General features: G+C 54.3%; 1 protein-coding gene across 5 annotated transcripts in view; it reads right to left on the bottom strand.

The window, feature by feature from the left end:
• Window positions 1–5,165: 5,165 nt before the first annotated feature.
• The window catches only part of LOC121274113 (Friend leukemia integration 1 transcription factor-like), a 193,861-nt gene continuing 183,998 nt past the window's right edge, over window positions 5,166–15,028 (bottom strand). For all 5 annotated transcript variants that reach the window (XM_041181272.1, XM_041181274.1, XM_041181273.1 and 2 more), the window contains one exon: window positions 5,166–5,793. In XM_041181272.1, coding sequence (XP_041037206.1) covers window positions 5,264–5,793 — 530 coding nt within the window. In that variant the 3' untranslated portion in view covers window positions 5,166–5,263. The remainder of the gene's footprint in view (window positions 5,794–15,028) is intronic.

The following is a 15,028-nucleotide window of genomic DNA, read 5'->3' as shown; positions in this document are numbered from 1 at the left end:
CTGAAGGAGCGTCATACGGACTCGAAATGTTAACTCTGTTCCTCTCTCCGCAGAAGCTGTTGGACCCGCTGAGTTTTCCCATCAGTTTTTTGTTTTTGTTTCAGTTTTCCAGCATCCGCAGTATTTTGCTTTTATATTACGATCGTTTCATGGTCACCCTCACTGAGATTGGCTCCCAATTCCAGATTTATGAATTGAATTTAACTTGCACCAGTTGTAGCGTATTCGTTCCAGGTCTGTTAACCTAATGACAGGCTAAACAAACGCATGACAGGAAGAGAAGAATATAGTTTTTTATTGATGTGGGTGTCGCTGGCTGGGCCCAGCGTTTATTGCCCATCCCTAATTGCCCCTTGAGAAGGTGGTGGGTGAGCTGCCTCCTTGAGCCGCTGCAGTCCCTGTGGTGTGGGTACACCCGCATTTGGTGGTGGCGGGTTCGATGGTGTAACTCTCCTGAGTCAACCAAATAAACTAAGTTAACAAAATCAGGGAGAAAGTAAAAGGCAGTGGTATTGTCACTGGGCTAGTGATCCAGAGACCCAGGGTAATACTCTGGGGACCTGGGTTCCTATCACACCTGGCAGCTGGTGAAATTTCAGTCCAGTGAAAATCTGGAATTAAAAATCTAACGATGACCATGATTGTTGTCAAAACCCATCTGGGTCACTAATGTCCTTCAGAGGAGGGAAAGCTGACATCCTTACCCGGTTTGGCCCACACGTGACTCTAAATCAACTCGGAAATGGCCTAGCAAGCCATTCAGTTGTCCTGCTCCTACCGAACCTCGAGACACCGATAGAGTGAGAGAAAGTGGGGCAGGGAGAGGCTCTGGAGCAGCACCAAGCAGATGAGTGGGATGTTTCTGTGCCACACGTCAATCCGCAGAATCGCCAATGTGCAAGGAAATTCTCCATCAAGACCCAACATACAGATATATTCCTCCACCGTCCCCCACAGGTGTTAGCCTTTCAAAACCCTCCAGGAATTCAGAATAAAAAGGAACAGATCTTCACCCCACCGGGTTAAAATCACTCCCCACCACAGTGCAGATTAGCACACGTCAGAAGGAGTGGGGTAATCGCCAATCACACTGGGTTAAAATCACTCCAGAAGATGATGTAGAAAGGGGATTGGATAAAGGCTACTGGGTAAAGGGGACTGTGTTACAGGGACAGGATGAAGGAGACTGGGTAATGGTGAATGAGACTGGATAATGAGGACTGGACAAACAGAGCTGGGTAATGGGGACTGGATAAACAGGACTGCGTAAAGGGGACTGGGTAATGAGGGCTGGATAAAGGGGACTGAACAAACAGGACTGGGTAATGGGGACTGAATAAAGAGGACTGGATAAACAGGAGACTGAGTAAAGGGGACTGGGCAATGGGGACTGGACAAACAGGACTGGGTAATGGGGATTGGGTAAAGGGGACTAGATAAACAGGGCTGAGTAAAGGGGGCTGGGTAAAGGGGACTGGATAAAAGGGACTGGGTAATGGGGATTGGGTAATGGGGACTTGACAAACAGGACTGGGTAATGAGGGCTGGATAAAGGGGACTGAACAAACAGGACTGGGTAATGGGGACTGAATAAAGAGGACTGGATAAACAGGAGACTGAGTAAAGGGGACTGGGCAATGGGGACTGGACAAACAGGACTGGGTAATGGGGATTGGGTAAAGGGGGCTAGATAAACAGGGCTGAGTAAAGGGGGCTGGGTAAAGGGGACTGGATAAAAGGGACTGGGTAATGGGGATTGGGTAATGGGGACTTGACAAACAGGACTGGGTAATGGGGACTGGATAAAGGGGACTGGATAAACAGGCCTGAGTAAAGGGGATTGGATAAACAGGACTGGGTAATGGGGACTGGACAAAGGGGACTGGATAAACAGGCCTGAGTAAAGGGGATTGGATAAACAGGACTGGGTAATGAGGACTGGATAAACAGGACTGGGTAATGGGGACTAGGTAAAGGGGACTGGATAAACAGGACTGAGTAATGGGGACTGGATAAAGGGGACTGGATAAACAGGCCTGAGTAAAGGGGATTGGATAAACAGGACTGGGTAATGGGGACTAGGTAAAGGGGACTGGATAAACAGGACTGGGTAATGGGGACTGGACAAACAGGACTGGGTAATGGGGACTGGATAAACAGGACTGGGTAATGGGGACTGGATAAACAGGACTGGGTAATGGGGACTGGACAAACAGGACTGGATAAAGGGGACTGGGTGAAGGAGAATTTAGAGGTGATATGCTGAAAGTTAGTGTGAATGTGAATATTACACCATCAATCCTCTATATGTATCTTTATTGATTGGAATATATAAAGACAGAACATGTCAATAAAAGATATCCCACTGGCTTCAGAGGAAAGGAGCCAGATAAAGTATTTACAGAGCCATTTCCAAACAGACAATTGTGAGAATGTCACTTGTATCAATATCAGCTGGAGGCGAGGTGGAGGGAGGGCTAAAGAGGGATCTTGAATATCACTCCACACACACCAGCACCCACCAACCCACCAAACAAAGAGTATATTCACCTTCCTCAAACACACTGCGCCCACTGGACAGAGGGAGGGGTTAATGCCACAGGAGAAGGTGGACCCTGCTTGGTCAGCAGCTTTAACAACTGTTCAGGTTGGCAATGCAGGAACTAACCCTCAAATACAAAGGAAATGTAGGGCTAAGGATTCAAATGCCGGGCCATGTGTATGAGGGCCCATCAATCCCAACCAGATGGGCTTAGACCACCCAGAGGTGCCAGGGTCTGAAAAACAGATACATCTGTGACCTTCAGTCAACACTGACTCTACCCACCCATTCACTTCCCTCCCACATCCCCATGTACTCTCCCCCTATCACTGACTCTACCCACCCATTCACTTCCCTCCCACATCCCCATGTACTCTCCCCCTATCACTGACTCTACCCACCCATTCACTTCCCTCCCACATCCCCATGTACACTCTCCCTCTATCACTGACTCTACCCACCCATTTAATCCCCTCCCACATCGCCATATACACTCTCCCCCTATCACTGACTCTACCCACCCATTTAATCCCCTCCCACATCGCCATATACACTCTCCCCCTATCAATGACTCTACCCACCCATTCACTCCCTCCCACATCCCCATGTACACTCTCCCTCTATCACTGACTCTACCCACCCATTTAATCCCCTCCCACATCGCCATATACACTCTCCCCCTATCACTGACTCTACCCACCCATTTAATCCCCCTCCCACATCCCCATGTACACTCCCCCCCCCCATCACTGACTCTACCCACCCATTTAATCCCCTCCCACATCCCCATGTACACTCCCCCTATCACTGACCCTACCCACCCATTTAATCCCCTCCCACAACCCCATGTACACTCTCCCCTATCACTGACTCTACCCACCCATTCACTCCCTCCCACATCCCCATGTACTCTCCCCATCACTGACTCTACCCACCCATTTAATCCCCTCCCACATCCCCATGTACACTCTCCCCCTATCACTGACTCTACCCACCCATTCACTCGCCTCCCACATCCCCATGTACACTCTCCCCCTATCACTGACTCTACCCACCCATTTAATCCCCTCCCACAGCCCCATGTACACTGTCCCCTATCACTGACTCTACCCACCCATTTAATCCCCTCCCACATCCCCATGTACACTCTCCCCCTATCACTGACTCTACCCACCCATTCACTCGCCTCCCACATCCCCATGTACACTCTCCCCCTATCACTGACTCTACCCACCCATTTAATCCCCTCCCACATCCCCATGTACACTCTCCCCTATCACTGACTCTACCCACCCAGTTAATCCCCTCCCACATCCCCATGTACACTCTCCCCCTATCACTGACTCTACCCACCCATTTAATCCCCTCCCACAGCCCCATGTACACTCTCCCCTATCACTGACTCTACCCACCCATTTAATCCCCTCCCACAGCCCCATGTACACTCTCCCCTATCACTGACTCTACCCACCCATTTAATCCCCTCCCACATCCCCATGTACACTGTCCCCTATCACTGACTCTACCCACCCATTTAATCCCCTCCCACATCCCCATGTACACTCTCCCCTATCACTGACTCTACCCACCCATTTAATCCCCTCCCACATCCCCATGTACACTCTCCCCTATCACTGACTCTACCCACCCATTTAATCCCCTCCCACATCCCCATGTACAATCTCCCCTATCACTGACTCTACCCACCCATTTAATCCCCTCCCACATCCCCATGTACACTCTCCGCAATCACTGACTCTACCCACCCATTTAATCCCTCCCACATCCCCATGTACACTCTCCCTATCACTGACCCTACCCACCCATTTAATCCCCTCCCACATCCCCATGTACACTATCCGTCATGTAGACTGTCACCAGAGGGGGAGTTGGGGAGGTCAATTGGAAGAAGCAGTGTATTTGGTGGGCGGTGGTTGATGTGGGGATGGGGAAGGGGGCGGGGAGGTGTAGTTGGGGGAATTTTGGGGGTGGGGGGTAGAAGCGGGTGGATGTTTGGGGCAGGTGAACAAACCATTGATAATTGATACAAGTTATCCTTTCACCCCATTGGCTGCCTTGGATTTGAAGAGCAAGTGGAATTGTAGGTGAAATGACATTAATCCCATTTAATATTAATTAACGACGAATGGAACTATACAATAAAAACAATTATATATAGAATTGTTTGTGGGTTCTGTGCTACAATGCATAACACATGTAAAAACAATAGGCAGCAGTTTCTGTTTCTGATGCAGTCTCTGCAGAGGTAAGAAGCCAACAGTAATTGGGAGTCCGAGCGCCAGTCCTACCTTTCCCTCCCTATTTACAGTCTTGTCTGGATCTGCTGGACTTGCAGAGGAACGTTTGATGAACGACCAGCTCAAAGCGATAGAAAATATAACAAAAAAATGTCAAAATCACCACGAGATCCAGCAGGTTACATCGTAGCTTCAGTCTCCTCCACCTTGGCCTGGTATGCGAGCAGTTTCTCAGCTCGCACATTGTTCTGAGGAAGGGGTTTCTCTGCTTCCTGAGGGGTGGGTGGGTGGTTGGGTAGCGGGAAGGGGGTGGTGGTTGGAGGTGGGAGAGGGGGTGATGGTGGTTGAGGTGGTGGGGAGGGGGGGGGTGGGGGAGGTGTGGGTGGTTGGGGCCAGGTACAAACCTCTTAGGGAGAGAGAGAGAGTCCATGGCATCCTTGGCCCCCAGTGCAGGTTAATGCAGTCAGTAGTAGGAGCCAAGGTGAGATGGGACATGGGAGCCTGGATGACGGGGAACACTGGGGCTGGCGTACATGGTTGAAGGGGCTGAGCTCCAGTAGGCATTTGTTGCACCAAAATAACTCGCTGACGATACGGGGATGGGTGAAGGGTGAGTTGGCACAAAGTTCATCTTCTGCTGGTGTGTGTGGTAGGTTGGCATGTATGGTAGGTCTGTTGTGTACTTGTAGATTTGGGACTCAGGTGGGTGAGGCTGGTGGGCTTGAGCAATGCCCTGGAAATCAAACTTATAGGCATAGCGTTTGCCGTGGACCTTGGTCATGATGTTCTTGTCGTAGTAGTAACGCAGAGCACGGCTCAGCTTGTCGTAATTCATATTGGGTTTGCTCTTCCTCTCTCCCCAGCGTCGGGCCACTTCATCTGGGTCTGTCATCTTGAACTCTCCGTTTGTCCCTTCCCAGGTGATGCAGGAAGAATTTGTGCTGTCCGAGAGGAGCTCGAGGAGGAACTGCCACAGCTGGATCTGTCCGCTCCCTGAAAAGGAATCCAGAGGCCGACAGTGAGATCCCAGAGGAGCCCAGAGACCGACAGTGAGATCTGAGAGGAGCCCAGTGAGCACGTGTGAGATCCCACTGGAGCCCAGAGACTGACAGAGATCCCAGAGGGGCCCAGAGACCAACAGTGATATCCCAGAGGAGCCCAGAGACTGACAGTGATATCCCAGAGGAGCCCAGAGACCAACAGTGATATCCCAGATGAGCCCAGAGACCGACAGTGAAATCACAGAGGAGCCCAAAGACCAACAGTGATATCCCAGAGGAGCCTAGAGACCGACAGTGATATCCCAGAGGAGCCTAGAGACTGTCAGTGATATCCCAGAGGAGACCAGAGACTGACAGTGATATCCCAGAGGAGCCTAGAGAGTGACAGTGAGATCCCAGAGGAGCCCAGAGACCGGCAGTGATATTCCAGAGGAGCCCAGAGACCAACAGTGACATCCCAGAGGAGCCTAGAGAGTGACAGTGAGATCACAGAGGAGCCCAGAGACCGACAGTGATATTCCAGAGGAGCCCAGAGACTGACAGTGAGATCCCAGAGGAGACCAGAGACCGACAGTGATATCCCAGAGGAGCCCAGAGACCGACAGTGATATTCCAGAGGAGCCCAGAGACTGACAGTGAGATCCCAGAGGAGCCCAGAGACCGACAGTGATATCCCAGAGGAGCCCAGAGACCGACAGTGAGATCCCAGTGAAGCCCAGAGACTGACAGTGATATCCCAGAGGAGCCCAGAGATTGACAGAGATCCCAGAGGAACCCAGAGACTGACAGTTAGATCCCAGAGGAACACAAGGACTGACAGTGAGATCCCAGGAGAGCCCAGGGACTGATACTGAGATCCCAGAAGAGCCCAGAGACTGACAGAATCCCAGAAAGCAACAATGAGATCCCAGAGGAACACAGAGACTGACAGTTAGATCCCAGAGGAGCCCAGAGAAAAACAATGAGATCCCAGGGGAACCCAGAGACTGACATTGAGATCCAAGAGGAGCCCAGAGACTGACAGTGAGATCCCAGAGGAGCCCAAGGACTGACAGTGAGATCCCATAGGAGCCCAAGGAATGACAGTGAGATCCCAGAGGAGCTCAGAGGCTGACAGTGAGATCCCAGAGGAGCTCAGAGGCTGACAGTGAGATCCCAGAGTAGTTCAGAGGCTGACAGTGAGATCCCAGAGGAGCCCAAGGACTGACAGTGAGATGCCAGAGGAGCCCAAAGACTGACAGTGAGATGCCAGAGGAGCCCAGGGACTGACAGTGGGAACCAAGAGGAGCTCAGAGGCTGACAGTGAGAACCCAGAGGAGATCAGAGGCTGGCAGTGAGAACCCAGAGGAGCTCAGAGGCTGACAGTGAGAACCCAGAGGAGCTCAGAGGCTGACAGTGAGATGCCAGGGAAGTTCAGAGGCTGACAGTGAGAACCCAGAGGTGCTCATGGAGTAACATTGAGAACCCAGGGGAGCCCAGGGACTGACATTGAGGCCCCAGGGGAGTTCAGAGAGTGACCGTGAGATCACGCAGGAGCCAAGAGCAGGGAACAGCCTCTGACATAAACTCCATTCAACATCCAGTTCCTTAGTTCCATCCTCATAACCTGAACACAGGACATCACTGACTTTACCCACACATTCACTCCCCTCCCACATCCCCAAGTATACTCTCCCCCTATCACTGACTCTACCCACCCATTCACTCCCCTCCCACACCCCCATGTACACTCTCCCCCTATCACTGACTCTAACCACACATTCACTCCCCTCCCACATCCCCATGTACACTCTCCCCCTATCACTGATTCTACCCACCGATTTAATCCCCTCCCACGTCCCCATGTACACTCTCATGTAACACTGACTCTACCCACCCATTTAATCCCCTCCCACACCCCCATGTACACTCTCCCCCATCACTGACTCTACCCACCCATTCACTCCCCTCCCACATCCCCATGTACACTCTCCCCCATCATTGACTCTACCCACCCATTTAATCCCCTCCCACAGCCCCATGTACACTCTCCCCCTATCACTGACTCTACCCACCCATTCACTCCCTCCCACATCCCCATGTACACTGTCCCCTATCACTGACTCTACCCACCCATTTAATCCCCTCCCACATCCCCATGTACACTCTCCCCCATCACTGACTCTACCCACACATTTAATCCCCTCCCACAGCCCCATGTACACTCTCCCCCTATCACTGACTCTACCCACCCATTTAATCCCCTCCCACATCCCCATGTACACTGTCCCCTATCACTGACTCTACCCACCCATTTAATCCCCTCCCACATCCCCATGTACACTCTCCCCTATCAGACTCTACCCACCCATTTAATCCCCTCCCACATCCCCATGTACACTCTCCCTATCAATGACTCTACCCACCCATTCACTCCCTCCCACATCCCCATGTACTCTCCCCCTATCACTGACTCTACCCACCCATTTAATCCCCTCCCACATCCCCATGTACACTCTCCCTATCACTGACTCTACCCACCCATTTAATCCCCTCCCACATCCCAATGTACACTCTCCCCCATCACTGACTCTACCCACACATTTAATCCCCTCCCACAGCCCCATGTACACTCTCCCCTATCAGACTCTACCCACCCATTTAATCCCCTCCCACATCCCCATGTACACTCTCCCCCTATCACTGATTCTACCCACCCATTCACTCCCTCCCACACCCCCATGTACACTCTCCCCCTATCACTGACTCTAACCACACATTTAATCCCCTCCCACATCCCCATGTACACTCTCCCCCTATCACTGACTCTACCCACCCATTTAATCCCCTCCCACATCCCCATGTACACTCTCCTTATCACTGACTCTACCCACCCATTCACTCCCCTCCCACAGCCCCATGTACACTCTCCCCCATCACTGACTCTACCCACCCATTTAATCCCCTCCCGCACCCCCATGTACACTCTCCCCCTATCACTGACTCTACCCACCCATTTAATCCCTCCCACATCCCCATGTACACGCTCCCCCATCACTGACTCTACCCACCCATTTAATCCCTCCCACATCCCCATGTACACGCTCCCCATCACTGACTCTACCCACCCATTTAATCCCCTCCCACATCCCCATGTACACTCTCCCCCTATCACTGACTCTACCCACCCATTTAATCCCTCCCACATCCCCATGTACACTCTCCCCCATCACTGACTCTACCCACCCATTTAATCCCCTCCCACAGCCCCATGTACACTCTCCCCCATCACTGACTCTACCCACCCATTTAATCCCTCCCACATCCCCATGTACACGCTCCCCATCACTGACTCTACCCACCCATTTAATCCCTCCCACATCCCCATGTACACGCTCCCCATCACTGACTCTACCCACCCATTTAATCCCCTCCCACATCCCCATGTACACTCTCCCCCTATCACTGACTCTACCCACCCATTTAATCCCTCCCACATCCCCATGTACACGCTCCCCATCACTGACTCTACCCACCCATTTAATCCCCTCCCACATCCCCATGTACACTCTCCCCCTATCACTGACTCTACCCACCCATTTAATCCCTCCCACATCCCCATGTACACTCTCCCCCATCACTGACTCTACCCACCCATTTAATCCCCTCCCACAGCCCCATGTACACTCTCCCCCATCACTGACTCTACCCACCCATTTAATCCCCTCCCGCACCCCCATGTACACTCTCCCCCTATCACTGACTCTACCCACCCATTTAATCCCCTCCCACATCCCCATGTACACTCTCCCCTATCACTGACTCTACCCACCCATTTAATCCCCTCCCACATCCCCATGTACACTCTCCCCATCACTGACTCTAGCCACCCATTTAATCCCCTCCCACATCCCCATGTACACTCTCCCCATCACTGACTCTACCCACCCATTTAATCCCCTCTCACATCCCCATGTACACTCTCCCCTATCACTGACTCTACCCACCCATTTAATCCCCTCCCACATCCCCATGTACACTCTCCCTTATCACTGACTCTACCCACCCATTTAATCCCTCCCACATCCCCATGTACACGCTCCCCATCACTGACTCTACCCACCCATTTAATCCCTCCCACATCCCCATGTACACGCTCCCCATCACTGACTCTACCCACCCATTTAATCCCCTCCCACATCCCCATGTACACTCTCCCCCTATCACTGACTCTACCCACCCATTTAATCCCTCCCACATCCCCATGTACACTCTCCCCCATCACTGACTCTACCCACCCATTTAATCCCCTCCCACAGCCCCATGTACACTCTCCCCCATCACTGACTCTACCCACCCATTTAATCCCTCCCACATCCCCATGTACACGCTCCCCATCACTGACTCTACCCACCCATTTAATCCCTCCCACATCCCCATGTACACGCTCCCCATCACTGACTCTACCCACCCATTTAATCCCCTCCCACATCCCCATGTACACTCTCCCCCTATCACTGACTCTACCCACCCATTTAATCCCTCCCACATCCCCATGTACACGCTCCCCATCACTGACTCTACCCACCCATTTAATCCCCTCCCACATCCCCATGTACACTCTCCCCCTATCACTGACTCTACCCACCCATTTAATCCCTCCCACATCCCCATGTACACTCTCCCCCATCACTGACTCTACCCACCCATTTAATCCCCTCCCACAGCCCCATGTACACTCTCCCCCATCACTGACTCTACCCACCCATTTAATCCCCTCCCGCACCCCCATGTACACTCTCCCCCTATCACTGACTCTACCCACCCATTTAATCCCCTCCCACATCCCCATGTACACTCTCCCCTATCACTGACTCTACCCACCCATTTAATCCCCTCCCACATCCCCATGTACACTCTCCCCTATCACTGACTCTACCCACCCATTTAATCCCCTCCCACATCCCCATGTACACTCTCCCCATCACTGACTCTACCCACCCATTTAATCCCCTCTCACATCCCCATGTACACTCTCCCCTATCACTGAATTCAGTCACCTTTTCCATCTGTCCTCGCAGCCTGATCAACATCCTGGGGGTTACCATTGACTAGAAACTGAACTGGACCAGCCATATAAATACTGTGGCTACAAGAGCAGTTCAGAGGCTGGGAATCCTGCGGTGAGTAACTCACCTCCTGACTCCCCAAAGACACCATCTACAAGGCACAAGTCAGGAGTGGGATGGAATACTCCCCACTTGCCTGGATGAGTGCAGCTCCCACAACACTCAAGTAGCTCAACACCACCCAGGACAAAGCAGCCCCGCTTGATCGGCACCCCATCCACAAACATTCACTCCCTCCACCACCGACGCACAGGGGCAGCAGCGTGTGTACCATCTACAAGATGCAATGCAGCAACTCACCAAGGCTCCTTCGACAGCACCTTCCAAACCCATGATCTCTACCATCTAGAAGGACAAGGGCAGCAGACACATGGGGAACACCCCCACCTGGAAATTCCCCTCCAAGTCACTCACCATCCTGACTTGGAAATATATCGGCCGTTCCTTCACTGTCGCTGGGTCACAATCCTGGAACTCCCTCCCTAACAGCACTGTGGGCGTACCTACATCACATGGACAAAATCCTGGAACTCCCGTCCTAACAGCGCTGTGGGTGTACCTACACCACACGGACAAAATCCTGGAACTCCCTCCCTAACAGCGCTGTGGGTGTACCTACACCACAGGGACAAAATCCTGGAACTCCCTCCCTAACAGCGCTGTGGGTGTACCTACACCACAAGGACTGCAGCAGTTCAAGAAGGCAGCTCACCCACCACCTTCTCAAGGGGCAATTAGGGATGGGCAATAAATGCTGGGCCCAGCCAGCGAAGCCCACATCCTGCGAAAATGAAAATAATTCACCACCCACATTTTTGTTCCATGTACACCCTTCCTCCTGTACACTGTGCCCCATCAATACCCTGCCCCCTGTACACACTGATTCCTGTACACCCTGCTCCCTGTACACCCTGCTCCTGTACACCCTGCCCCCTGTACACACTGCTCCCTGTACACCCTGCTCCCTGTACACCCTGCTCCTGTACACCCTGCCCCCTGTACACCCTGCCCCATGTACACCCTGCCCCCTTTACACCCAGCTCCCTGTACACACTGCCCCCTGTACACCCTGCTCCATGTACACCCTGCTCCCTGTACACACGGCCCCCTGTACACCCTGCTCCCTGTACACCCTGCTCCTTATACAGCCTGCCCCATATACACACTGCTCCCTGTACACCCTGCCCCATGTACACCCTGCTCCCTGTACACCCTGCCCCCTCTACACCCTGCTCCCTGTACACCCTGCTCCTGTACATCCTGCTCCCTGTACACCCTGCTCCCTGTACACCCTGCTCCTGTACACCCTGCCCCCTGTACACACTGCTCCCTGTACACCCTGCTCCCTGTACACCCTGCTCCTGTACACCCTGCCCCCTGTACACCCTGCCCCATGTACACCCTGCCCCCTTTACACCCAGCTCCCTGTACACACTGCCCCCTGTACACCCTGCTCCATGTACACCCTGCTCCCTGTACACACGGCCCCCTGTACACCCTGCTCCCTGTACACCCTGCTCCTTATACAGCCTGCCCCATATACACACTGCTCCCTGTACACCCTGCCCCATGTACACCCTGCTCCCTGTACACCCTGCCCCCTCTACACCCTGCTCCCTGTACACCCTGCTCCTGTACATCCTGCTCCCTGTACACCCTGCTCCCTGTACATCCTGCTCCCTGTACACCCTGCTCCTGTACACCCTGCCCCCTGTACACCCTGCTCCTGTACACCCTGCCCCCTGTACACCCTGCTCCTGTACATCCTGCTCCCTGTACACCCTGCTCCCTGTACACACTTCCCCGTGTACACACTGCTCCCTGTACACCCTGCCCCCTGTACACACTGCTCCCTGTACACCCTGCTCCCTGTACACCCTGCTCCCTGTACACACTTCCCCGTGTACACACTGCTCCCTGTACACCCTGCTCCCTCTACACCCTGCTCCCTGTACACCCTGCCCCCTGTCCACCCTGCTCCCTGTCCACCCTGCTCCCTGTACACCCTGCCCCCTGTCCACCCTGCTCCCTGTACACCCTGCCCCCTGTACACCCTGCTCCCTGTCCACCCTGCTCCCTGTACACCCTGCTCCTGTACACACTGCTCCCTGTACACCCTGCTCCTGTACACCCTGCCCCCTGTACACCCTGCTCCCTGTACACCCTGCTCCTGTACACCCTGCTCCCTGTACACCCTGCCCCCTGTACACCCTGCCCCCTGTACACCCTGCTCCCTGTACACCCTGCTCCCTGTACTCCCTGCTCCTGTACACCCTGCCCCCTGTACACACTGCTCCCTGTACACCCTGCTCCCTGTACACCCTGCTCCCTGTACACCCTGCTCCTGTACACCCTGCTCCCTGTACACCCTGCTCCTGTACACCCTGCCCCCTGTACACCCTGCTCCCTGTACACCCTGCTCCTGTACACCCTGCCCCCTGTACACACTGCTCCCTGTACACACTGCTCCCTGTACACCCTGCCCCCTGTGCACCCAGCTCCCTGTACCTGCTCCTGTACACCCTGCTCCTTGTACACCCTGCTCCTGTACACCCTGCCCCCTGTACACACTGCTCCCTGTACACCCTGCCCCCTGTACACCCTGCTCCCTGTACACCCTGCTCCTGTACACCCTGCCCCCTGTACACCCTTCTCCCTGTCCACCCTGCTCCCTGTACACACTGCTCCCTGTACACCCTGCCCCCTGTACACCCTGCTCCCTGTCCACCCTGCTCCCTGTACACCCTGCTCGCTGTCCACCCTGCTCCCTGTACACCCTGCTCCCTGTACACCCTGCTCCTGTACACCCTGCTCCCTGTACACACTGCTCCCTGTACACCCTGCCCCCTGTACACCCTGCTCCCTGTCCACCCTGCTCCCTGTACACACTGCTCCCTGTACACCCTGCTCCCTGTCCACCCTGCTCCCTGTACACCCTGCTCCCTGTACACCCTGCTCCTGTACACCCTGCTCCCTGTACACACTGCTCCCTGTACACCCTGCTCCCTGTACACCCTGCTCCCTGTACACACTGCTCCCTGTACACCCTGCCCCCTGTACACCCAGCTCCCTGTCCACCCTGCTCCCTGTACACCCTGCTCCCTGTCCACCCTGCTCCCTGTACACACTGCTCCCTGTACACCCTGCTCCTGTACACCCTGCTCCCTGTACACCCTGCTCCCTGTCCACCCTGCTCCCTGTACACCCTCCTCCCTGTACACCCTGCCCCCTGTACACACTTCCCCGTGTACACCCTGCTCCCTGTACACACTGCTCCCTGTACACACTGCTCCCTGTACACCCTGCCCCCTGTCCTCCCTGCTCCCTGTACACCCTGCTCCATGTACACCCTGCCCCATGTACACCCAGCTCCCTGTACACCCTGCTCCATGTACACCCTGCTCCATGTACACCCTGCCCCATGTACACCCAGCTCCCTGTACACCCTGCTCCATGTACACCCTGCTCCCTGTACACACTGCCCCATGTACACCCAGCTCCCTGTACACACTGCTCCCTGTACACACTGCTCCCTGTACACCCTGCCCCCTGTACACCCTGCCCCCTTTACACCCAGCTCCCTGTACACCCTGCCCCCTGTACACCCTGCTCCTGTACACCCTGCCCCCTGTACACCCTGCTCCCTGTACACCCTGCTCCCTGTACACCCTGCTCCCTGTACACCCTCCTCCCTGTACACCCAGCTCCCTGTACACCCAGCTCCCTGTACACCCAGCTCCCTGTACACCCAGTTCCCTGTACACACTGCTCCCTGTACACACTGGTCCCTGTACACCCTGCCCCCTTTACACCCAGCTCCCTGTACACCCTGCTCCCTGTACACCCTGCCCCCTGTACACACCGCCCCATCTCGCACTCCACTCCAAGAAATCGCTGAGGTGTGGGCTGCAGGTTTGAAATAACAAAGGCTATTTCAAAGTGGCTTTAGCACAGGTCGGCTCTACCGAGTCCAGGCGCGATGGATGACAGACAGCCCTGCCTCTGTGCTCTCCCTCCAAGCGACCCTCAGCAAGCAGGGAGGCTAGCTCTTCCTTTACCAGGGGATCTTGCTGCATCCAGTTCCGCTGCTGGTTCTGAACCCGGACTGAGGGCTGAACC

Source organism: Carcharodon carcharias (assembly GCF_017639515.1).
Source record: "Carcharodon carcharias isolate sCarCar2 chromosome 29 unlocalized genomic scaffold, sCarCar2.pri SUPER_29_unloc_6, whole genome shotgun sequence".
NCBI classification, from domain to species: Eukaryota; Metazoa; Chordata; class Chondrichthyes; order Lamniformes; family Lamnidae; genus Carcharodon; species Carcharodon carcharias.
The sequence above is the reverse complement of the archived record's forward strand: the minus strand, read 5'-3'. Positions and strand labels throughout refer to the sequence as shown.